Here is a 27,400-nt window from a genome sequence, read left to right as displayed (position 1 = left end):
GAACCAGCTTTGGAACGGCCAGTGGACTGGCGTTAGCCGGAATCGTCTGTTCGAGACTAGGCTGGGCTTCGTCGTTTTACATCTTTGGTAAAAAAAACAGTAATTACTATGGATTTGTGAATATTTCGTGACGCTATTAAGCCTATAGTTTCAAACTACCTTTCTTCCATGATTTCTTGAAGAATATACACTCTCACGCACACACTCACATACACACCCTTTGTCTGAATAAATACATAGATAAATACATAACTAAAGAGATAGACCAATAAATGAAATTACAAACCCACCAAAAACAACCCCCCAAAAAAAATTAAAAAAAAATAAAAAAATAAAAAAATAAAAAAATTATAAAAAAATAAAAATCCACAAGCCCCTGGACTCCATGAAGATCAATTATTAATCGACTACCCCTCCCTCGGCGGCCAGCTTACCCCACAAAGCGTATACCGCGGTCTCTGATATTAATGGACCTAAAACTTAATGTACAAAAGTCAGCATGGGACGAACAAATAGAATTCGAGCCCATTCGCAGATTGTCTGATTTATACGTCTTTGTTTTGTCTTTCTATTGATGTCTCTACGTAGGTAATGTATATTACTGAGTGTGCGTTGATCATTCAAGAGAATAGGACCTCGTGCTAATGACAAAGGGCATGTCAATATACAAGTGACACACCATGATCGCCGGGTAGGTTTGTAAACTGTCTCTCTAGACTAATCAAACAAAGATGTGCATTGCTTTTTGCCTATATATTTTCTTACCAGATGCTAAAATGAGCGGTATGTATGTAACATTATGGGACAATTCTGTACATGGGACAAGGTGAGAAAACCAACAATAACAGAAAACCCCTTCACTATACCTATTTGAATAAACGCGAGGGTTTTTATAACAGGGTTGTTGCGCATATACCGTTGTATATTTACGTGACGATCCATATTATGGATATGGATATGGATATGTTATCAATAGGGCGGTTACAATGAACTATATAAATAGATAATATTGTTGATTATAGATAATAGCTAACAAATTATCACTCGCTACGCAGAGTATGAATAGTCATCACGAATATCCGTATCAGAATTGAGATAATCACGTAACACGACCTATATGCCAGCACATTTTAACGCCTGCTGTTACGTCTGGCTGGCGACAAGTCGATGAGTAAATGGGAATAGGTGGGGCTATATGCTAGTATACTAGTACCTTCACTGTGCTCTCTCCGTTCTGGAAAAAAAAAACACGCAAAGCAGAGGAAATCACAGTGTTTCCAGTTCGCGCCACACTACCCTACAAGCACAGACCTTGACCCAAAACAAAAGCGATCGTCTTTTATGTTAAAAGGTAATGGCAATGTTAAAGCTTGATTTCCAAAATTTCCCGAACATGTCACGCAGTTTACAATACATGTATCAGCATAACTGCGTCATATTAGGTTAATCGGAGCATGTCAGCAAAACCTACTATTGTGAGCAAAACCTATGACTATGAGCAAAACCTATGATTATGAGCAAAACGCGCCAAAGAGGACGCTACACTAAAATCGTTGTGGATCGTTTCAACTTTTTTTCTTTCACAAAGGAATTTTATTCACTTGTCAATACTCCAGTACAATATATGTCACATCATATGATACATAAAACAAATAATATGATTTGACAGGCAGTTATAAGCATTCTAAATGATATGAATACGATTCCAATTGATATTGGATACAAAACCTTTATTTTTTTCAAACATATTGTATTCGTCTACTTTCTTCGCTTGCTTTGAAAAAAAATGACAAAATCTAATGATTTCTTTTTATTTCTGTCAGAAAATATAAAGTGTTTTGTATGAAAAAAAAAACACCCGCACATCATAACACTTACGGTTTTCTGTAGAGCCAAGAATACTTCTAGTAATCTGTGTTTGACTCTGTAACGTAATTTCCTGTATTTGAGAAATAAATCTTTGTGGAACATCGCATTGTTTCTGTGGAGCTCGAACAAAACGTACAGAGGTCTGTGTTAGAGATCCCCATTGCAAAAAGTGATTCATAAACACCACTATTTGTGTGCAGGATATATATTGAAAATAACGAAGTCTTTGATTCAGGGTAGATCTATAAGGGATATTGTATATATTGATCCAGTCTAAATTTTGTTTAAATGTTTCTTCCTATTTATTTTCAGAATAAGGTGGTTGAAATATTTTTGAATGAAGGTGTTTGCATGGTGTAGTACATAAGAGACACTCGTTTTTGCGGTTCACCATGTGTAGTCCTTAGAAGGACTGTTGGAATGACAGGAGAAAGATAGAATGAAAGTCGGATAAGAGTATGGAAGTATGGAAATATGGAAATATGGAAATATGGAATTCCATACTCTTCTACTCTCCCTGGTTCACAGTCCTTTTCAGGACTTCACTCACTCAAGAAAGAATACTCCTACTCAATTTCTTACCTCTTATCCGACTTTCATTCTATCTTTCTCCTGTCATTCCAACAATCCTTCTAAGGACTATACATGGTGAACCGCAAAAACGAGTGTCTCTGAAATATTTTGTTGCATAATTTTCGGCGTATGTTTCGACATAGTGGTATTATTTTGGTCCTTTTAAGCAAATTAGATGTTGCATCTTTTTGTTGTGTCTTTATTTCGTTATCATCCATTGATTCTCTTTCAACATGTTCAATATTGGGTTTTTTTCTCTCTCTAAGTGGATTGCATGAACGATCGAAAAATACTCTAAAAAAATCAAGCACCATATCTAGCCCGAAACTGTTCAAAACTTTAAAAAAGATGACCTTTCGTCATTCGATAGTTGGTTTAACTTTGAAATATTAGTTTGCTTTCTTTTCAAAAGATAATATAAAGTTTTGGTACCTCAAAAGTTTCCCTGAGTTTCCTTGTCTTAGTTTGTGTTTCAGGTTAAAGTACCTTTCATATTACTAACACTGTGAGAATTACTCGCCCCAAAGTGCTCTCATGTCTTAGTAATCATGCAACAATGGTTTCGTACCAGAGCAGAGCGGGCTCTGAAAAATTCGAACGAGCCGTTAGTTTGACTCGACGCGGTACCGCGACAATCAATATACATGTACACGTATTGTACGAAACCATTATTGCATGATTACTAAGACATGGGAGCACTTTTGGGCGAGTAAGTCTCACAGTGTTAGTTATATGAAAGGCACTTTAACCTGAAACACAAACTAAGACAAGGAAATTCAGGGAAACTTTTGAGGTACCAAAACCTTATATTATCTTTAAAAACAAATTCAATAGTTCAACTTGTTCATTTTGTTCATTTTCTTGCTGCTCCACAACAGATTTTCTTTCACACTCTTGCCGCTACGTTTGTCAAAAGTTGAGTGCGGATATTTCATTTTAATTAGGATATAATGTCATACTGACGAAAAAAAACAACTTATTTTTCTCTTCAACACTATACTTAATTTGATATAAACTCTTAACCTCTTTTCAACCCACCAGGGTCGTGTACGCTACTCCTGGCAGTACTTTGGTGCTTCGTTATTTACGAAGAGCCAAGCCAGCACCCTTGCATATCGGCCAGGGAGAGACACATTATCGAAACACAGCGCTGTCGAAAGACGAACGATGAAGATGTAAGTAGTATTTCGATGATGCCTCTAGAATAGTTACAGTAGTCATTCCGAAGGTTCGTTATTCCGAAGGTTCGGTATGCCCAAGGTTCATTAATCCGAATGTTCGTTGTTGCGAAAATGAGTTAAGATTTATTATTCCAAAGGTTCGTGTTTTTTTTTTAAGGGAATGAAATAAGGTCCGTTATTCAGAGAATCAGAGATAGGGTTCGTTATTCCGAATGATCGTTAATCCGAAAGTGAAATTGGGTTCGTTATTCCGAAGGTTTGTTCATCCGAAAATGAAATAGGGTACGGGATTCCGAGGGTTCGTTAATCCGTTATCGAAATAAGGTTCGTAATTCCGAAAGTTCGAAAGCACACATCCTCTTTTAATTTTCGGCCTAACGAACCTCCGAAATAACGAACATCACCCCTAGCTAAGAATACGCATCTGTGGAATGTTGCAACAACTGTTCTCACAAAGCGCAAGGTTATTCATGGAAATATCTCAGACTCTCAGTGCAACGAATTGTCGAAACTCTTCAGTGTCGTGGGATAACGTTCATGTGTTTGCATCAGAAAAGTGCCGACCTCCAATACGATTCTCTTTACTACTTTTCCAGGACAGTTTAGCATTGTGTCAGTACTTTATGAATAGGCAGAGATTCTGTTGTATGCCCACTGATTGTAATAATTCAGGCTAGCGATAACTGATGATTACTAAAGACCAGTTTGAGCACAGTGGGTGGTGGTAGAGTGGATAGGCTCTGAGCATTTTAACATGGGATACTGGATTAGAATCATACACAAGATGTTTAGTCCTTTCACCCCCCCCCCCCCCCCCCCTCTAGCCCATCCTTGATGAAAGACAGGGCCCAATAGGTGCCTTTAGCAATGCCAAGGTAATGTTCCTTCGAGACAATTAGACTAAAGTAATAAATCAGCCATTGTTTTTTTTCTTATCTAGGTTTTAAAGGGCTATAGCCTCTTACGAAGATGATCTTGTGTGGGTAGGTAGGTGGGCCACTTCACCGGGTTAGCACTCTGCTCTTTACTCTAAATGAGTGGAGTGGGATGTTATACGTGCGTGGGGTGTGATTCTTTCACACACTTTTGTCGTTATTAATATCCTAGGGACAGAGCACTAAGTATTTTTGCCTCTTTCCAGAGGAGGCGGTATGGTTAAAAGCAACATTGCTTAGCCAAACTCGGAAATCAATTTTAAGAAAAAAAATCGAAGTTTTCATCATCATTCTCACCGCCGAAACGACAGTGCCCCAATGTTAAGTGAATAATTTCATCGTTGCTCCGTTCTGCGCAAACGTCATTTTGGATATGTGATGTACACGATGTAAATTGGGTCCAGTTTTGCATATCAAACCCTAACGGCGAATTGGCTCAGTCGGTAGCGCGTCTGCCTCCAGATCCAAAAGGACTATACGGTTCGATTTTTCGATTCTTACTGAGCAATATTGAATGTAATCACACCGTTCCCTCCAGTAAGAGACAAAACACTGAGTCTTTGTCCCTTGTCACGACCTTGTCACGACCAATGGAAGAGAGCTATGACATAGCCAGTTGAATTATCACAAAATTACATTTATTATAACTAAATTCAGTATCACAATTAAATGGTTGCCATTGCAACTGCATTATCATCACATTGACATCAATTTCCGAAAAATTAGATTATCTCATGAGTTCCAAAAAATATAAGTGCACTTCCCTGTATTAATCGACGACTGAAGTCCAGTCCATTCAGCTATTATAGTTGGCTGCGTTATAACATCACTGAAGCGGCGTAACCGCGATTGGCGACTCGTGCGATGACGGCTCGTGCGATGACGGCTCGTGCGATGACGGCTCGTGCGATGGCGGCTCGTACGGTGGCAGCTCGTGCGTTGACGGCGGCCCAGAAGAAACATCCGGCGTTCAGGAGGCAGCATGCATGCTGCATCCCTAGTGTGAGTAAATACTGTGGTGCTCGGCTTATCAACGCTGCGTTGACGGCACCATGGCATTAAAACATGTTGACCCCTCCTTCTCTGCGACGTGGAGTACGAACTCAATATCATGTAGTGCCACTCGAAGTGAAACACGAACTCGACTCGGAATAGGTGCGGCACAGGAACTCGGGGTAGGAGTATGAACTCAGGATAAAACCCTTAAGAAATTGGAACAAATTTCCACTAGCTGAAAATCGTACCCAAATTCCATATATATATAAAAACTCCACATTTTTAATCTATGCTTCATAAATCTCATATACATTTGCCATAAATTAGCCTATGACAAAATCAATTTACCGCTGGATAAGTTATCACTTACCCTGACACAAATCCCTATTTCAATTATCCGTTCCCCATCAGTATACAGATATCCTGAATATCAAATATCTCTGTAAAATAACATTTACTGATAAACTTCCTTTAGATTATATCACAACCATAATTATTTAAAATTTAATTCACTTATTCTTCAATTCCTGACACACATCTGTCTCAACTTCCTCAGATTTTCTGACATTCAGATGATATTCTCAAAGTGCAAAATAATGCTATCACTTGCTTAAGCGCTGACTGTAAAACTGATAGAAAAACTATTCAACTCACCACCATTTTGGGCTCACAACTCCTCCCAAAATTGACACTACTCGAACTCGAGGGCCATAGCCTGTTGGCTCCTCAAAACACAAACTCGAGGGCCCTGGCCTGTTGGCTCCTCAGAACACAACTTGACTCTCTGCTGCCAAAATGAAGAGTGACTCTCTCCTACACTGTGGCAATGCAACCTGTAGCTTCGGGCGGGTCTTGGCATTCAAAGTATCCCTGGCATTCGCCCTTGCCTGGAGGCGATTACGTAATACTACCTGTCTCCCTCTCTGAATGGAGTCAATACATTTCCACTAAGCTACTTATTCTTTTCCTTTACACACAATTATACCAAAAGCATTTTCTCTTGGCAGCATCTTCCCGTCACAAATATACATGAACAAATGAGAGAACTTTCTTTTTCAAATTTCTGATACTACATTATTTTTAATACTTTTTTTTTCCAAATTTCAGAATATTGCTGTTGGGAAAAAACTACCTGTGACACTGAGCAATATTGAATGTAATCACGCCGTTCCCTCCAGTAAGAGACAAAACACTCTGAGTCTTTGTCCCTTGGATAGGACATAAAATGTAGGTCCCGTGTAGGGGCGGATCCAGGAATTCCGTAGAGGGGAGGCGCCTTTACAAAATTAAAGGGGGGCGCCCCATCCCCACTTTTTTTCTTTTTTGTTAAAAAATTATAAAGAGGGGGGGGGGGGGCGCCCGGTGCGCCCCCTTTGGATCCGCCACTGCCATGTATGAGAGAGTCACAACTCATGCACGTAAAAATCCCACTTCATTCACTCATCGCAAAGAGTAGAGTGCAAAATCTGGTGAAGCGTGTCCCTCTTCACGTCCAACTGAACCCCTGGGAAGACCAGCTTGGTGTAGCTGAATATGGGATATCCAGCCATCTTCTCAGAGGGAAAGGTGAAACCAAACCAACCAAACCAACAAAACGTTTGATCGTTTATCTCTGTTGTTACTATTTAGAAGCCATCGATACCAATGTGTGCCATCCTGACATCGCTGAGGGCAGCAGCATTTAACGTCGTCATGGTAACCCTGGCCGGTTTTGTCATTTTCACGCTGATGACAAACATCCCGCTGTTCCTGAGGCACATTCTCAGACTCGATACAATTAATGTAAGTTCGATGAAACATGGAGTTTTTCTTTTATTTGAAGCTCTGCCTTCTCTCATTTCTTGATCAATCTCTCTCTCTCTTTCTCCCTCCCCTTCTCTCTGTATCCCACTTCATGGTTTGTTTTTCTTTAGGACAGAATCTGAAAGGAAACTTCGATCCAAGTTCAAAATAATGTATTGGAGAAGGAGGCTTAAAATCAAACGACCAATCAGTATCATGTTTATGAGAATTGTACAGTATGAAAATAGGTTTTTTTTAATTTCTCAGTTCAGCATGCCTACAAGAGGCAATACTATTTTGATTTCCTTTGATTTGATTTGATTTGATTTGATTTGATGTGATTTGATTTCTGGATTCTTTTCTCTTTTTTTTTTCAAATGTAAAGCGTTGTTTTCTCTTAATAATACAAAATGAGATCGGTCATACAAAGGCGACATACAAAAAGTCGTTGATGCGAATACAGCTGGAATAACTAACCGTCCAAAATAATTACTTTTCAACTTTTTTTTAGTGCACCAGAGTATGAAAACTGGTAAAAATTATAAACATTTTATTATCCATCTAAGAGTGTATACTCTTCGCTGATTTGTTTGTTTTTTTCAGATCGGCCTATTGGGGGCGCTACCATACGGTTCGATGTTTCTTTCGATGGTGCTGACGTCCTGCCTGTCTGATCACGTGATGCATTCGAACTATTTAACCACGACGCAGACGAGGAAACTAATGATCAATATCGGTACTAACGACACGCCATCTTGTTTCTTCTTGTTTAACCGCTTTGCTTTTCTATATCATTTTTAAAATCTTTTGTATATATATGGCACACAGCCTTGCACATTCATTATAATGAAAACATAATTTTCTTTATCACCTTTCTCTTTTTTGTTGTTGATCAGTTTATTGTACACTATTTTTTTTTCGAAATAGGGACTTCCCGACTAAAAATATAATTGAAAATCCCAACAACATGATTATTCCCTCAAATGTATAGCTTCATTTTAATGTCATCCCCATTATTGCTATTAAAGTGCAAAAAATATAAAGCATTTTGTTTGATCGTTTAGTTTCGTTTTGGCCGGTTTCTTAGTTTTATAAAATTCTAAAGCTATTGGCAGGGTTAGTCGAGAACATCACTGTGATTTAACAGTTAGGTCTACACAACTCGCTGTAAACCTATACTTCCTGTAAGATATAACTCCATATTATGAGGAGTTAATTGCACAATGAACTATCTCCATTCTTTTTTCCCCCTTCCACAGGAAAACAGAATAATAATTCAATTATCAACAAACAGTGGCCTACTGCACTTGTACATATAACAAAATTTCTTTAACTTTTTTACAACATATTATTTATATTATTCTTTTTTTTATTGACAGAAACAACCCTGAAAACACTTTAAATATAATGTAATTTTAATTAAATATTCAAAAACACTTAATAAGTTTAATAAAGCCCATTTCTTCACAAAATTCTTCTCTCTACAATTCATTGGACTTATACATTTTTCCATCTCAAAATAACATTTTATCTCAGATATTATATGTTTGAATGACGGACGGAACGGGTTTTTTTTTTAATTTCGATGAAAAAATTTCTCTTCTTATTCATCATACAGTTTAATGCACTGTTGTTAAGACCATAAAATCCAAATAACTTATGTTGGTTTGTAAATACAATTTGTTTATCTATCTTCAGGAGTAACCATCGCTCAAACTTATTCCATATATTATTTGAATAAGGACATGAACAGAATATATGCAGGCATTACGGTTTCTTCACTATCATTACAAAACGTACACTTTTTATCTGTTACACAACCAAAGTTTAAAAGAGCGTCTTTCATATATAATATTCTATTGAGAATCTTAAATTGAAACCACCTCATATTAATATCAATAGTAGATTGAAAAGGAATTAAACAGTATAAAGACCATGTTTCATCATCAAGATCCAACATACTACTCCACTTTGCAAAACTGTTACAATGTTTTGACGCGTGTTTTAACAACGTTTGATAAATATCAGAACAACCTTCCTTATGTTTCAATATTACATCTAAACCATGAGAAATAAAAGGTTCTGTCATCTTCGACATGCAGTTTTTTGCAAATGATTGGATAGAAGTACATAATCCACCGTGCTGAAGACAGTGAGTTTGTATACCAAACTTCCTCTGAAATTCAAAATATGAAGAAATTTTCCATCATTATCTAACAAGTCATTTATAAAACGTCCACCTTTTTCACATCAGGACTTAAAATATACAGTGTTGTTATTCATTTTAATCAAAGGATTATTCCAAAGAGGCTGGCTTGCCAAATTATCACGTGTATTAATTTGTAAAAATTCTGAAAAAGCCAGAAGTACCTCTTACATTGGCAAGTTTTTTTTGTAGTATAATGACCCCATAAATAAATGGAACGATACTGGTTGGGGCAAGAAAGAACGGAACATGTGGAACGTGTAATTTTCAATCTGTAGATCACAAATAAACCTTCTGATCCAGGATATTTTAAGAGATTTAGCATGCATGGAAATATCAATCATTTTAGTACCACCATGACAATATAACTGGCACATTTGATTTCTGTTTATTATATCGGGTTTATTTTCCCATATAAACGAATAAAAATAACGATTTATATCTGTCAATGTTTTAACATTTGGTTCACTAAGTGATAACAGCAAATAGTTTAATCTTGACATCAATAATGATTTAACTACAGTAACTCTTCCTAAAACAGTAAGTGATCGTTTAGACCAGGAGGTCGGTGTATTTGTAATATCTTTCATTTTTTCACGGTAATTCTGTTCAACCATTTCATGTAATTTAACTGAAAATTCTATTCCCAGGTACCTAAAGTACCTACCCTGAAAAATACCAGTCAAAATTACAATCTTCCAATAATTTAGTTCAACAATTCCGATTCTTTCCTATCCATGTTATTTTAGTCTTTCTGGGTTTAATTCGTAAAATCGATATATTAGCAAAATTATCAACAATCTCAAGAACATCTTTTAGATCTTGATCTGATCCGTTGAGTGTTAAAAGTGTGTCATCTGCGTATTGTAATACTTTAAAAATTTTTTCATTAATTTGCAACCCAACTAGAGAATTCGTGTGCCTAATCATAATTTCAAGAATTCCACTGACCAACAGAAAAAGATAGTGTGATAAGGGATCCCCTTGCCGACACCCCTGTTCTATTTTGAATCTATCTCTAAAATAAACATTCACTAAAACACTGGAAGTAGCATTGTTATAAAACAATTGAACCCATTTTTTTCATACATTGGCCGAAATTGAAAAAAAAAAATCTAAAACTTTAAAAAGAAACTTATGAGACACAGAATCGAAAGCCTTTTCGAAGTCAATAAAAAGTAACAAACCTGGTATATCATGTAACTCTGTATATAAAAGTATATCATACAGTAAACGAATATTTTCACCAATGTATCGACCTTCGAAAAATCCGGTTTGATTTCCATGTATCAAATATGATAAAAATTTCTTAAATCTGTTTGCTGCAACCAGATGCCAGTTTATATATTACATTCAATAAAGAAATTGGACGCCAATTCTTTAAAAACTGTCGAGGTTGATTTGCTTTTGGAATTAATGAGATTATTCCCAATTTTTGTGCAGCCGACATTTGTCCTGAAAAATAAGCATAATTTAAGGAATTTAACAAAAAAGATTTCATTTCCTCCCAAAAACACGATAAAACTCGACGGTGAAAGCGTCTAATCCGGGAGATTTATTATATTTTTTTGATATTTTTTAACAGAGTATATTTTTTCTTCATTTAAGGGACCTTCTAGTGATAACGGCATTTGTCGTGATAATTTTGGTATACCAGAAGATGACAATAATAAGTCTTAATCTACATCTGTGGTTTCTTTTTCTTCATACAAACAGGAATAAAACTGAAACACTTCTTTCTGTAGATCACACTGATTCGTAATAATATCATTTTCACAGGAGAGCTGACAAATTTGTCTATCAACATTATTCTGTTTTTCCAAGGTTAAAAAATACCTTGAGGGCTTCTCTCCTAATTCCATCCACTTAATCCTGCTTCTCATTACGATTCTTTCATTTTCTTTTAAGCGTAATATTTCAAATTCTTCTTTCTGTTTATTTGTTTTATCTAATATTTTTTTTATCATTACACAATAATAATTTTTCTTTTAAATCTTCTATGTTTTTCTCCAATTCCTTTTCTCTGTTTATATTTTGCTTTTTGATATGAGAAGCGTAAGAAAAAGTTTCCCCACATATTGTCATCATTAAAGTTTCAAAAAATAACTGATCATTAACAGTCAACTGACATTCACCAACTACATTGCCATTGTGATCAAACTAAACAGTTCCCTTTGCATAAAATATAATTATATCTTTTATAATTTCTTTAATTTTTTGAACATACATTTCATCTTTCAATAAAGTATTATTCAATTTCCAAAACCCTGGTACCCGTTTAAACTCATTAAGATTTAAACTAAGAGAAACTTCAGCATGATCAGTACGGTAACCTGAAGAAATGTCAGTATTATAAACTAAAGAGAGCAATTCGGAGGATATAAAAAAAAATCTACTTTGCTTAAAGGGATTTTGTTGCCGCCACGAATAACATCTTTCATCCGGATTACATTTTTTTTTTCATCCGGATTACATATTTCCATTCTTGTTGAGGGGAGATATTTGCATTTAGAGCTGCTATAAACAAAAGAAATAATAACAACTGGGGATATCTTTAATCATAACTTCAAGAACGTTCCGTGTTTTGTTACAAGTGAGGTATTATTGGAAAGGTTTTATTCTGCTCAATAGTGATGAAAGACTTACTATAGAAAAAAAAAATGACTCTTAGCCCATTTTGCAGTGACACTCTTCATTTATTTTAACCTCACATTCTTTCTCTATAGGCGCCATCGTCGCAGCGGGATCACTGATCGCTGTCCCCCACGTCGGTTGCAGCCACCGATTCGTCATCGCCCTCATGTCGACGGGCATCTGCGGCATCGGTGTCACATTCTCCGGGATTTTCGTCAACGCCCAGGACTTGGCTCCCCGTTTCAACGGCACCGTGTTCGCCGTTGGCAATTGCCTATCTGTCGCAAGCGGCTTCATTGGTCCCATCATCGTCGGCTTCATCACCGAAGACCAGGTAGGCGAAATCAAAGTTTGTTTCTGAAAACATCGACATGTCTTCAGCAACAAAAGAAGATTTTTTTTTTAAGATAATTATATGTATGTATGTATGTATGTATGTATGTGTATATACACAATATAAAATTGATGACCCTAATAATTATAAATATTTGAATGTGCCTCGAAGTCTATCCCATTATTTATTTAGTGTAATTGTTTACACACACACACACACACACACACACAGATAGAATTCAAATATAGTATGCCTGTAGGTAGGAAGTAGGAAACCGCTGAAAATTCATATAATCTGAATTATATCGAGATTGTCGTTCGAACATCAATTGCTGACTTGCATATTATCAACGTGTAAGATGCCACGTTCGGTTCTATCGACAGAAAGAGTCTCCGGAGAGATCTTTTCAAAATATTTCCTGATACAGTTGATTCTGCCACAGTGTACCTTGCAGTTCTGTTGCCATCTTCCTCCTAACTCAGGTTTCTTTTCTTGTGTATACTTGTGTTTCGTGCTTTAATAGAGCGACCCAAAAGGATGGCGCGTGGTGTTCTACACGACAGCGATCCTCAGCCTCGTGGGGGCCGCCTTCTTCCAACTGTTCGGATCTGGGGAGGTGCAGGCATGGGCACTGAGCCGTGAGAGTAAAGAGCGTGAGTGTAAAGAGAACTACGAGTATGTCGACGACAAAAACAAGAGCAGAGATGGAGACCCAACTAAAACACGAGTGTAAAACACCTTTTTTCTCCTTAAAGCAGACACTCTATTGTTGCTTGATTCGAGACACAACGGAGACTGGAACCGAAACCTATCCCCGGCAGGTTTCTGCCATGCGAAAACGCGAGGAAAGAGGCAGATCGTTTGCATCGACTATACTGGCCAAGGATCTCGATTGGAGTGATGAAGCGGACATGGAAGAGACTTCAGCCCAACGTCGGGGAAAGTACGGGTTGAAACCTCTGCCTTTCTCCAGTCTTGGGCTAATGTCATTTTGTTGCTGGTGCAGATCGAGCCGCTGACACTGGAAAGAACATAGCATCATAACCACTGAACAGATTCAGATGAGTGGAATTTGAACTGTGCGAAGTTTTAAAGGACAAGTTCACCTTCATAGATATGTGGGTTGAGTGAATGCAGCAATACTAGTAGAACAATTCAATGAGAGTTTGAGGAAAATCGGACAATCCGGTCAAAAGTTATGCATTTTTGAATTTTCTGCTCAGTCACGGCTGGATGAGAAGACTACTATAGCTTGTGATGTCACATGTGTACAACGATATAAAGAAAGTGTAAAGAAAATTCAACATATTTTCACTTTTCTCGCATAACAAAAGAACACTCGATTCTCTCTTTCAGAAGGCAGGGGGAATAATATTACCCTTAACATACATCAGTGACAAGTCAAAGAAATGTGCACTTTATTCAAAAAGTAAAGTTTTGTGAAATTCTCTTCTTATTTTCCTTATATCGTTCTACGCATGTGATATCATACACTATAGTAGTCTTCTCATCCAGCAGTGATTGCACAGATACTTTAAAAATTCATTACTTTTGAGCGGATTGTTGGATTTTCTCCAAACTTTCACTGCTGTGTTCTACTAATATTGTTGCATTCACTCAATCCACATGTACAATGTATATGAAGGTTGGCTTGTCCTTTAATGTTATCACAATCGGTCGAAATTTTACTAGGGCCCCATTTCATAAGAGATGTTAAGAAAGTAAGTCTTGCTGGAATGGCAACTTCCGAAAGCAACAGGTAATCAGGAAGCTGTATTCTTGTCATTTCGTGTACGTCATTAATCCTAAAGGGGCCGGGGCAGAATCCGCCCCCCCCCCCCCCCCGACGTTTCGCGCTATACAATTCTGTAACGCGAGAAGGCCTCGTCGCAACGCTTCTTGACTTTCTTTGTTCAAGTCTCGCGCAACTTTTGAGACCAAATTTACAACGTACGCGTGTGCTTTTTTCGAAGCCACGCCCATTTTTGTAACGGCATGTCACCCCAAAACGGCACAATTGTGCTGTGTACATTTCCTATGGAAAACTGTGCTCTGTCATGAAAGTCATAAAAACCTGATTATTTTTACAATTAATCACTTTTATTGATTAATTTTATGCTAATTATGGTAGAAAAGTGGTCAGTGACAATTTCCAATAAAAAAACAAAGAAAAACAAAAGTCGAGAAGCAAGGAAATACATAAGAAATTCTGCAAACAATAAAGTATATAAGAATTGAAATGACTTTTGGAAGTTTTTGTGATGTACAACTGTTGAATATACTGAAACAGATATACAAACCAAAAAGGAGACTCTCAATGCTTTTAATTAGGCTGAAATATGATCTTTTGCTTAATTTGCATAATTAATTAATTAAAATTAATAATTGATTGTTTCAAAAAATCTTTTGACACAATTTTTTAGATTTTGATGTGGGTGTCACGCATGACAAATTTCGTCGCGATCACACCTCTGATGGCCGAGATCTGGGGGGGGGGGGGGGGGGGGGCGGAATCCGCCCCACCCCCCTCCGGTTTTAGCATAGCCAAAAAAGCCCGGCCTGATTAGGGTTAAGTGCGAGGCCAACCTGGGACGTGGTAATCAGTTATACAATGTATGTAACTCAGCCAAGCTGTGATTTTGCTTCCTGTAGTCTTAAGGTGTTATTTACTCTTACACATAGTGGAAGGGAATTTTCTCTACATTACATTTTGCGTAAACTCTTTGACTGCGGCAAAGTGTAATCACTATACGTGTGGGGTATAAAGCATCTATACTAATACCGTACTTAGTTTTTATTGACGTGTAATTTAACAAGTTGTCAGGAATGGACTGGCACTATACAGTATGTCCGAAAAAAAAAAATCTTTTGGATATCCGCATTGGTCATTTTTAGCATGATTAAACTGGCTAAATGCAATTTCAGGGTCCACAATTCTAACATCTTACCTACACTTTCCAGAAACCCCCATTCAATTTGCTTAAGTGGTCACACAGAAATGAGGATAGTTGTAAAGCATGCCATGGGTCTGCTTCTTCCAAGTTTAGCACTTGGATGCTCTTGGGACTGCATATTAAAGGGCTCGTATAGTTTTGGTTGAGACCTAACTGCAGGTTTTTAACATTTTTGGGTGAGATAATGAAAAACCTCTTATGAAATATGAAAGAGCATGTAATTCCAAGAGGAATTCAATGTTTATTTGATGAAAATTGGTTATGAAATGGCTGAGATACCCACAACAGAGCAATACTAATAAAATGTGGGACCCACATATTATTATGATCATTTTCTTTTACTTTGTTTTTGGATGTCTCAGCCATTCCAAAACCAATTTTCATCAAATAAACTTTGAATTCCTCTTAGAATGGCATGCTCTGTACCATATCATAAGTGGTTTCTTGGTATCTGGCAAAAAGTTAAAAGCCAAATCCTCAGCTCCACCAGTACTGTACCATCCCTTTAATGTATGAACATGTGTGAACACAATGGACAGAACTAGGAGGGAAGGGGTTCCTGACATGCCCTGCAAAGATCCTCATTTCTCTTTGACCACTGAAGCAAATGTGATGGGATTTTCTGTAAGATGTGGGTAATAAGTTGTAGTTTCATACCCTGAAATTGTATTCAGATTGATTCTTAAAGTCACCATTGTGGAGGGTCCCATATTTTTCTTTTTTTAATGGGGAGGGGGGCATACGGTATGAGATTGAGATGTATATATAATTCATTTTCATAAATTAAGCCTAAAGGTACTGTACTCTGTTGGTGCTGGGATTCTTTCTTCTGGCGTATGCCTTATCAAGTGCTTCATAAAGACACCAATTGTTACTGCATGGGTTAACATAAAATGTATGCATCATAATCACCTGAATATACTTTTGTAGGTTGTGTCAAAACTTGAAAATATGCAGAACACAGTTGTAATTGATACCTTTGTCTGAAAAAGAAAGAAAAAAAAGAACACTAAAGCTTTCAAAGCATAATTATTCAAATGTAAATGTTATCGACATTGTTTTCAAGCACTAGGGGTTAACGAAAGCCCAGACGTAGAATGTTAGATCTTCGTTGCTGCATAGCCCTACAGACTAACCATCGTCTTCTGTTTCATTGTTATTCAAGGTATTTTGAAAGATGATGTTTTAGAGGACTCTTGCCAATTTGATACGGTCATCGCCAATTGCCAAAGTCTTTGACTTTCTTTTTTAAAAGAATAGTCTAAATGATGAAATTTAACAAATGCTTCCTGTGATATGTGTATGTCATCATGAAAGTAACTTGTAGGGAAATCAACGACGGTGTAATTTCCAAGAGTGTTTCGGGAAATTATAATAAAGAATTATTGAGGGGAAATGATATTTATAAGCAAAATATTTGCAAAAATTGCGTAATACTTTGTAAAGAGGCTGTGATATAAACTGCAGAAAATATCAAATCATATTTTTCCACAAACAGTGATTGTCTTGTTTGTTTCTGTATTTCTTTCCGTGTATGAAAACAACAAGAAAACAAAAGCAGTGTGTATTAACCAACTGCAGTACACGTGGTATAAGGATTGATAATGCGGATGTGGATTCCCGACTTGGCTGAGCCTATAACATGCACCTGTTTCACCGAGGGGTCCACATACAAAAGGGTGCACGTCACGAGACCGAAACCCACGAGTCATACAGCCCACGAGTTCTACAGCTCACGAGTCATACAACAGCCCATGAGTTCGACACTTAAGCTGACAAGGCCCACGAGACCGACACATTAAGCCCTGTGTTATATCTGTCGAACTCGCGGGCTGTTTTTACTTATAGTGTCGAACTCATGGGCTGTGACTCGTGAACTGTATTACTCATGGACCTATTTTCAATGTCGAACTCGTAGGCTGTATGACTCGTGGGTGTCGGTCTTGTGGGATGGCCCCGTTCCTTGAGGGGTCCACGCACAAAATGGATAGAATAAGAGTAAAATTACATACAAAATATAGCATTTTCAAAAGATAAACTATACATGAGTCATGAGGTTAAAAAAAAGACATTGCAAAATTGAGCAAGTACACTTTAAAGGTACTAGCCCACATTTGCAAACCCACGAAAACTGCATAAAAACTGCATAAAAACGAAAACTGCATAAAACAGGTCCAATATGACTTCAAGTACAAGTTATAACAGTAACATACCTCACCTGTTGCTCTTTGTCCATACCATTCGATAAAAGAGAGAAAATCATCGTTTTAAAATCACTTTCCAAACCGGGTCAACCCGACCCAAAATCGAATTACGAGCGCGGGCTAGCTACGTACTAACTGCGACCAGCCCCAACGTGCAGCGTTTGGGCTGTGCCGTTTTCGCATTCAGATCGAGGAGTTGTACAAAACGGGTGCCGTTTCGGCGCTACATTTCCTTAATTTTTCAACAAAAATTACTAGGAATACTTACATTGGTCGATTAAACCTAAATGATTAATTTCGGCGACTGTTTGATGCATTTCATTGCTTATGATGCAGAAAATGTTGTCTTATAACGCGAATATCTTCAGCTCACCGATGCTCACTGAAACTCACAATCACTTGCACAGGCGCACAGCATGCATGCAGTGCAGTGCATTGAGAGCATGCGTAATGCGTACTAACGGATATAGCAGCAAGTCTCTCCACTATTGCACTAGGGCAGGCCGCTTATTACTCCTAAAAGAATGTAGAAAATTTTGCAGTTTCTAGATAAATGGGTGAGAAAAACCAAGTCGAAAAGGTAATGTATTAATTGTCACTGTGTTTATGATAGAAATTTAGCCGTGCTTTATTTGTGAAGTCGCCGTGAATGTGGCAGTGATTTTTGCTCCCGCTCAGCTGCGAGGTAGCCGCCAGGACCGCGCCTTGTGGCGCGGTCTCCGGGGCTAGCTACTAGTACGTACATGTAACTTACACATGTATCGCATGCAAGTAGTACGTACGTGGACCGGAGCTAGCGAGCGTTATACGCATGCATACGGTGCATTTTCATTTATTTTTATGAAAGTAATGGACTAATTGGAACGAAATTTTGCACAGGTGTTACTGCAATCATACCCAAACTCCGTGCTAACTATGAGACCAATTGCTGCAGGTTTACAAATGTGGGCCAGTACCTTTAAATCTACGTGGTTACATCCCCTCCCTGTCCAATTTCCAAAATTAAAAACTGAAATTCAACGTGATATGAATACAATTTAGCTCACTGGGGAAAAATACGGAGAAGAATACAAATTACGTAGGCCTATTAAGACACATCTACCTTGTAGAATTACAAGCACGTTAGAGAAATGTCATCAATCACTTAAACACACTTAAACTTTAAGTTAGGATTTTGGTTCTGAAACATGATAACCGCAAATTCCTTCATATAAAAACCTTTTTAAACGACATAGTCGTCTGTCTTGGGTTTAACAGTGAAATGTTACTATCTTAGCGGAGAGTACATGTATTTGCTGCAAATTAAAAAAATTTCTTAGAGAGAAGGAGCACTTACAAGCAGAAGAGACATTTATTGCTCTGTGTTGATGAGTTAAGTAATTTTGTATTTAATAGGACACACAATCCTGTCTTTGCAACGTTGAGCTAAATTTGTTTGCATGAATTGACCTTGTAGCACTGGCGTAAATCCGGGGGGGGGGGGGGGGATGGGGGATATATTCCCCCCCTCCCCCGAAATGGAGGAGGGGGGGATGGCCTGTACAGTCATCCCCCCCCCCCCCTGAAATTTGAGGGAAAAAATAGAGGAAGCACAAATGTGATTGTATTAATTTTGGCATATTGCATGACGTTCGTAAGTCCGCCTCCAGACAGGTAACAGAGCTGAACAGTCTTGTAGGATAATGAATACATAATTTTCTGAAGCGCTCGCTCGCTTCGCTCGCTCGCAAAGACAGTAATATCGACATATTAAGATATGGCCCAGACCTTGACAACGTCAAATAGTATAGGCCTACATATAAGCATATAAATCCAAAATTTCACCAAAAGTTTGCACCAGATCGCTTAATTTCTGGTCTGAAAATGCAAAATCTTCCTCGTCTGAGAGGGGGGTATCCCCCACCTCCCACACCCTCCCCCCACTCGGTCGCTCCGCTCCCTCGCAAAGATATTCCAACTCCAAGTCCCTCCCCCACCCACCATCATTAAAACAGAACGATGCGACTGGGATGATTGCTTTATTGACTTAAGTCAAGAAAATAGCAAAATACAATACCTACAGGAAAATAATACCGGTACGTTATTACATACAAAGAAATGGAGATCCATATTACCATTTTATTGAATATATTTGGGCATTATTCAGGGCTATGCTACGTTTAAAAAAAAGGGGGGGGGGTCAAAATCACCTGTCAGTCAAGAAGAAAGAAAATGAAAAGATAAGAGAAACAACAACAAAAATTCTTCGTCTTTTCAAGGTCTGATTTTCCGCCAGAAGTCGGCTGACAAGCCAAAAAAAAACAAAAAAAAAACAAGCAAACAAAACCAACCAAACGAAAACAAAAACAAAAAGTCTTCATATTTTTGATGCCACTTCCCTCATACTTTATATATCATGCAAAAGAGTGGTACATTCGATCCGTGTTAAGTGTGTGTGTGTGGGGGGGGGGGGGTGGCGCCAAGCTTCCCCCCCCCCCCCATCCGCTGGTAAAAAAAGAATAAAAATCTTACCAAAATAGTAATTCAAGGGTTAGTAAACTGCTTTTGAAATCGACATGAAAGGGGGATCAAGAAATAAGATATTCTTATAAGATTTCTTTTAACCATAATTAAAGAGATATATAGCGTGAAACATTGCTCAAAAAGTCCGGAGGCGACAAAATATTGCGAGTCAGCGTGATTCCTGGTTGGCATTCTGAATATAAGCAGGATGTGCGCAGTGTACTCAGAACATCCGAACGGCAACAAGAGTCGCTGCAATGTTGCGCAATGTGATGTAGAATGTACACCTTTGTACCTTATACGCTTCGTTATATCAAAGCTAGATCATTAATGATTTTGCAGTGTTGCTTTACATACTAGTCTATATCAAAATGCCTTGCATTGCCAATGATAAGACTTGACCTGGGATATTTCCAAACTTTTTCATGCATATAAAACACACACACACACACAAACACAAACAATAATATTAGAGGATGTTCTAAAGTGCAGATTTTGGATATCCTTCCCCTATTTGGTCACTTCGACGCCCCCTCGCTGGTCATACATCCCCAAATCATGAACATAAACCGACACCCTTGACTACCAGTGGTGGATCCGCCCCCCCCCCCCTCTCTTAATTTCCAAAGCGAAAAAGTATAGCTACAAAAGGCAGTTTTTGGACTGTAAAATGTCAAAATTTTCAAGCTCACTCGCATTTAATCGCTATGCCATCCTCCTGATGTTGGCTCCAGTAATTGCCAGCAGTTGCGCCCGATGCGCCCCCACCCCCTTAATTTCCAAAGTGAAAAAATAGAGCTACACAAACGGCAGTTTTTGGACTGTAAAATGTCAAAATTTTCAAGCTCACTCGCTGTGCTCGCTCCCGTATAATTGTTATGTCATTCTCCTAATGTTGCTGCCAGTAATTGCCAGCAGTTGCACCCGGTGCGCTCCCCTTAATTTTCAAAGCGAAAAAATATAGCTACAACCGGTAGTTTTGGGAGTGTAAAATGTCGAAATTTTCATTTTTCATGTCGAAATTTTCAAGCTCGCTCGCTTCGCTCGCTCGCATATAATCGTTATGTCATTCTCCTGATGTCGGTGCCAGTAATTGCCAGCAGTTGCGTCCGGTGTGCCCCCCCCCCTTAATTTTCAAAGCGAAAAAATATAGCTACAACCGGCAGTTTGAAGACAGTAAAATGTCGAAATTTTCATGCTCGCTCGCTTCGCTCGCTCGCATTAATCGTGATGCCATTCTCCTGATGTTGCTGCCAGTAATAATTGTCAGCAGCAGTTGCGCCCGGTGCGTCCCCCCCCCCCTCCCCTCCATTTCCAAAGCGAAAAAATATAGCTACAAACGGAAGTTTGGGAATTGTAAAATGTCAACATTTTCAAGCTCGCTCGCTTCGCTCGCATTTAATCGTTATGCCATTCTACTAGGATGTTGCTGCCAGTAATTGCCAGCAGTTGCGCCCAGTGCGCCCCTTTAATTTCCAAAGCGAAAAAATAAAGCTACAACCGGCAGTTTGGGGACTTTAAAATGTCAAAATTACAATTGCGCACTTCAAATTTTCAGCTAAACTTATGAATAATTCATGTCCTGTAGCGTTTCCATGTACGAAAAAAATATTCGCGGGCCGCGATTGTACCACTTCGTAATGGCGGACGAGTTACATACTCATTACCTGTAGAGGGCGTACTATATGTAAAAGTGGGTATCGCGGCGGGGAGGTCATTGCCCGCTGAAAAGATCGAAGCAAAAAGTACGCGTAACCCCTTGGATGCCACTGACCATTATGATTGCAGAGATTATAATACAGTGTATTATAAAATGGGTTCAAGAATGTAACCGATTGGAAGCGCTGAAATGAGTCACGTGTGCGTGCATTATTTTCTTACTAACATGCACGGCGTGTTATTCTATGGGACATTGCAGAGAAAGTGTAACTGACGTCACAATGTTTACACTAGCAGTGCGCACTCAGTCAATTGTTACAAGTGCGTCGCGCGCTACTATACGCGCTGTCAATCCTGTAAACAACTTCTAGTTCGGGCTGCCAGCCGGCCTTTCTTGTGCATAACACGTGGCGTACGTATACTCTACGTGATACGTAGTATATGTGCGGGATTTCCGAGTGCGACGTGCATAAATATTTGGGACGAACATCTTCGGACATCTGACTTTTGAGCGAGTGCTACATGTAGCTGACTGGTATTGACCCACAAAGGCACATGAAAAATGTTGTTAGTTTTCGACCCATTTTATAAATCAAATAATACACAGGTTTAAGCTCGTGACGTTAGTGGAGATGCAGCTCACTGACAGACTCTCGGGTATTTACAATGTAGTGCAACATGCACTCGGCTTCGCCTCGTGCATGTTTCACAATTGTAAATACCCTGTGTATTATTTGTATATTATAGGTACGGTAGTACGGTAGTACATAGATATACTGGTAAGTATTGTACTGCGAAGTACCGCCTACTGTGCATTCTATGCACTCAAGGCTGACAAAATGACGATACCGAAGGAATCATCCTCCACAAGTAAGCAATTTGAAAATCATGATAACGAATGATCCTAGAGTTAAGGAGTTATACTAACTTTGTTTTAGCTATTGAAACAGCATTAAATCTTTTTTTTATCATGGAAAGAAGAAAATTTACGGGCAGCGTTTTGGTTATTTTACCACTACATAGAATGATATTCATCTTTGTAGCATACCTTGGATGAAGGTGTTATAATTATAATCATACAAACCTTTTTGCAATCCTATCGTCATTATTTCAGTTATGAGAATAGATTGGGTAGATGGAATATTTGGTAGCCTATCCAATAACCGCCGAATATCTTAAAGTGGAAACACAGCTTTTAGAGTGTATATACATATTCTCCCACCATCGTCTACTAAAAATGATCTGATATCATAAATGATTTAAGGGAATGTCAATGCCTCTGATATTTCGTTGTTACACAACTGAAATCTGAAATCACAGGTTATTTCACAAATATCTTACGGATAGGCATGCAATTTTGAGCAATAATAGGCAGTTATAACAGCCACATGCCACGAGAACTAAGTTTTTGCTTTAAACTAGAGGTTCTCCCAACTCGTCCCTAGCAAATTGGGGAATAGGGCACTGAAGGCGCAAAATATTGTCTTAATTTCAAGGTAATTTTCAACCTTTTTGAATATAAGTGACGAAGTTACAGTATAAAACCGAAGAGATGAAATAACTTATAAGACTATATGAAGAGTTTGTTTGCAAAAACCGATAAGTCCATATTTGCCAAATGGAGATATTTCCGATTAAAGTTGAAGAAAAATAAAGAGAATAATAAGAAAACTTTTGCTTCTTTTGACCATAACTTCAAAAATGTACCTTTATATGTAGTGACCAATATATCATTTAAAAGGGATTATTTTGTACTTTACGACAGAGACCATACTTCAAAATCTTCAAAAATGGACTTATCTGTTTTCGCAAACAAACTCTTCATATTTATCTGTTGAGGACAGTGAAAGTTTTTAAGCGGTAGAGAGACAGCTGTAATAGGGAACGGAAAATACCGTCTAGAGCAGGACAGGCAGGGAATTTTGTGAAAATAAACTCACAGTGTGTGGACTGGAATAGCGGCAATCCCTTTGATTAATGAGAGGAGGAAAAGATGAAAAGAATATAAGTGTACCAGGCCTGAGAGGCTGTGGTTGAAACTATGTTTATGAGGTGACTTCAGTAGCACTATTTTCTGAGGGCCGCGGTATGGCGCGCCAGAGGGGAATCAAATATTTATGTTCGACACCAGCTAAAAAAAACTATTTCATCAAGTAAAATTTCATTCAACAAAAATATATTCGACAAAATATGTATTTGATAAAAGATATATTCAACAAAATATGTATTTGACAAAAATTTATTCAAACAAAATATATATATGACAAAAAAAAATATAGGTTTGACAAAAACATTTTCGACAAAATATATATTTGACAAAAAAGTATACATTTCAACAAAATATATATTTGACAAAAAATTTATTTGACCAAAAATATATTCGACAAAATATACATTTGACCAAAATAAATATATATATATATATGTATATAATTATATTTCACCAAAAATATATTTGACACAAAATATGTTTGACCCAAAATATATTTGACCCAAACTTTATTTGACCAAAAAATATATCTGACCAAAATATATTCGACAAAATATATTTATTTCACCAAAAATATACTAGACCCAAAATATATTTGACAAAAAGTGTTTTACATACATGGCTTTCCATACTTACGAAAAAAAAAATCATTTGATGAACAAAAATTCATTCCATGAAAATACATTTCATGAGCTGAAATACGTTTCATGACAAAATACGTTCGACAAAACGAGTGCGCAATATTTGCTGTACCAAGCTAGCCCCTGCGACTTGTCTACATGCAGCGCAACAACACGTACGCATGCATACAGTGCACGTGTACCATGCACAGCACACAGCAAGTCCGTCATCGGCGCGGCGCTGCCGCTGGCCGCCGCGGTGGTGGGATGCTCGATCGAGTGGTGGGTTTTGAGCGCGGTAGCTTTCGCGATTTCGATGTCGATCTAGCTCAAGACTTCACGCATGGGCCATGGCTTCCAATTGTTCTGAAAGTGGGAGTAGGAATAATCCCGCCATGGCGATATGCAAAAGATTCAGCACAGCTTAAGATAAATAAGCTCCGCCATTGCCAGTTGGCGAGCGCGAGATCGGGATCAGGTCGTGGCAGAGCAACGTCAGCGGTAACCGCATGCAGCAGCGACCCCAACACGTTACTGGTTACAGCGCCCCGCGCCGGGGTTACATCATCACATACAAATACAACCAGTTACATAATACATGTAGTACTAGTACTTCATCAGATCACTATACAGTACAACCAGCTATATACCTCATCACTATACAACCAGATACATACTTCATCACTACAATCAGCTACATACCTCACTTGATGAATCCTCAAGTCTGATTGGTTAAGAGTTGGGGCATACAGTCAGCAATCACCTGTAGTCCCACAGTACCCAAACTGACCCATATTATAGTAAACTGCCCTCTTGATTTGTAGCAGCACATTCATATGCACATGTAGGGTAAGCACTTGGCTTCAATAGTGAGAGAGGTGACCAATGTCCAATACGATTGCAATGCACGTGAAATGGCAGCGCAGATGTGTGAATTGGCTAGAGCTATTGCCATCAACCTACTAAATTTTCATACAATTTTCTTCATTATATAATATGTACAGATATGAACTGCTTTTCTTCAAGACATTTGTTGCTATCGGTGCCCCTGTAAGGTTCCTTTGGTCATAGCACAGAGCCGAGATCCCTCGTGGTAATGATATCAACAATTCCCCGAAGAGCAGTCCATATTTGCACTCTAGGAGATGGTCATTACAAACTTAATGACTGAATAGATGGGAGAAGTGTTGTGTGGTGGTTAGTGAAGATGCCATTGAACTACGGCAAACATATTCCATAATTATGTAGTGCCAAAATGTCAATAAATGTTTGTAGAATATGTTGAAGGAATTGAACTACAGTCAACCTTGCCCATGTCGAATCTATTTGGACCGAAGAAATAGCTTCGATCAGAGAAAATTCAACTTATGAGGGATTAAAATTAATAGAATGTATAAAGAGAAGAGGACTTGAAAGGACCTTTGACTTGGGTGATTATTTGACTTAAGCGAGGCCAGCTTAAGCAAGGTTGACTGTACTTTCATTTGTGTTGGAACTTTTGCAGCAGCTATCAAAGAATGAATAAAACTGGATACGATTATAGAATCCATGTTATAAAACTTGCAAGGATGATACACTAATTTCATCACAATCATAGTCATGGATTGAAAAGGAACACATACGCTATTATGTGCCAAGTTTGTGTGTGTGTGTGTGTGTGTGTGTGTTTTCATTTGATTGCTCTTATGGTTTGTTCACTTATAGGTCTCCATACTTTCAACACTGTTATTATTCCTTGAGTACTAGTAGTATGTTGCACTGCATCTTGTATGAAAAAAAAAAACAACCCCAAAACCTCTAATTTTTCAGTCATTCACCTGGAGCATACTGTACTCTTCTGAGCAGCAGTAAACTAATTTGCCCATTTACAATGAACTGGTTGTTTCCAGTCGCACAACTTACAATATATATAGAAAACTTACAGTTTGTGGGATGGCGTCATTCAGTTGTGTACACAGCTATATGATGTACGTAGTAACTATCTCACTTTTTCAGTCATAAATTTATCTTGTGTATCATTCATCCACTCACGCATTCAATCACTCCTTTCACTTTGTGTGCCAAGTTAACAAGGAAAGATATTCATGCAATACCAATCACAAGACAGAAATTTAATTGCAGTCATTAGCAATTCTGGACATAAAAGAAAGGAAAAAAAAAACTGACATACAGTATGCTGGAAATACAAAGTCAATGTAAATAACACTGTATATTCAAATAGTGGTTGAGGTCACCTCCCACCCTCTGCTCAGCCCCCTTAAGTGCGAGGTGGTCGAGGTCGCCTCCCATCCTCTGCTCAGCCCCCTTAAGTGCAAGGTGGTCGAGGTCGCCTCCCATCCTCTGCTCAGCCCCCTTAAGTGCAAGGTGGTAGAGGTCGCCTCCCATCCTCTGCTCAGCCCCCTGAAGAGCATGACGGTCGAGGTCACCTCCCACCCTCTGCTCAGCCCCCTGAAGAGCATGATGGTCGAGGTCACCTCCCACCCTCTGCTCAGCCCCCCTTAGAGCATGGTGGTCGAGGTCGCCTCCCACCCTCTGCTCAGCCCCCTAAAGAGCATGATGGTTGACGTCGCCTCCCACCCTCTGCTCAGCCCCCTAAAGAGCAAGGTGGTCGAGGTCGCCTCCCATCCTCTGCTCAGCCCCCCTTAGAGCATGATGGTCGAGGTCACCTCCCACCCTCTGCTCAGCCCCCTAAAGAGCAAGGTGGTCGAGGTCACCTCCCATCCTCTGCTCAGCCCCCTTACGAGCATGGTGGTCGACGTCGCCTTCCACCCTCTGCTCAGCCCCCTGAGGAGCATGGTGGTCGAGTCGCCTCCCATCCTCTGCTTAGCCCCCCTTAGAACATGATTGTCGAGGTCGCCTCCCATCCTCTGCTCAGCCCCCTTAAGTGCAAGGTGGTCGAGGTCGCCTCTCATCCTCTACTCAGCCCCCCCCCCCTTAGAGCATGATTGTCGAGATCACCTC

At 38.7% G+C, this 27,400-nt stretch overlaps 1 protein-coding gene across 1 annotated transcript; it reads left to right on the top strand.

Annotated features, from left to right (window-relative positions):
- LOC139715007 (putative inorganic phosphate cotransporter) lies at positions 1–26,941 on the top strand (the record flags this gene model as incomplete). The annotated part of the gene is made up of 7 exons (XM_071626645.1): positions 1–87; positions 3,484–3,617; positions 7,184–7,336; positions 7,940–8,072; positions 12,269–12,510; positions 13,034–13,239; positions 26,692–26,941. Coding segments are annotated over 7 exons (1,205 nt in total), but the record flags the coding sequence as incomplete, so codon positions are not given.
- Positions 26,942–27,400: the final 459 nt, after the last annotated feature.

The sequence above is a fragment of the Diadema antillarum genome, unplaced genomic scaffold, assembly GCF_040938485.1.
Source record: "Diadema antillarum isolate AM-2024a unplaced genomic scaffold, OU_Dant_1.0 seq00002625_RagTag, whole genome shotgun sequence".
Lineage (NCBI taxonomy): Eukaryota > Metazoa > Echinodermata > Echinoidea > Diadematoida > Diadematidae > Diadema > Diadema antillarum.
Note: the sequence above shows the minus strand (reverse complement) of the source record. Positions and strands in the feature narration are given on the sequence as shown.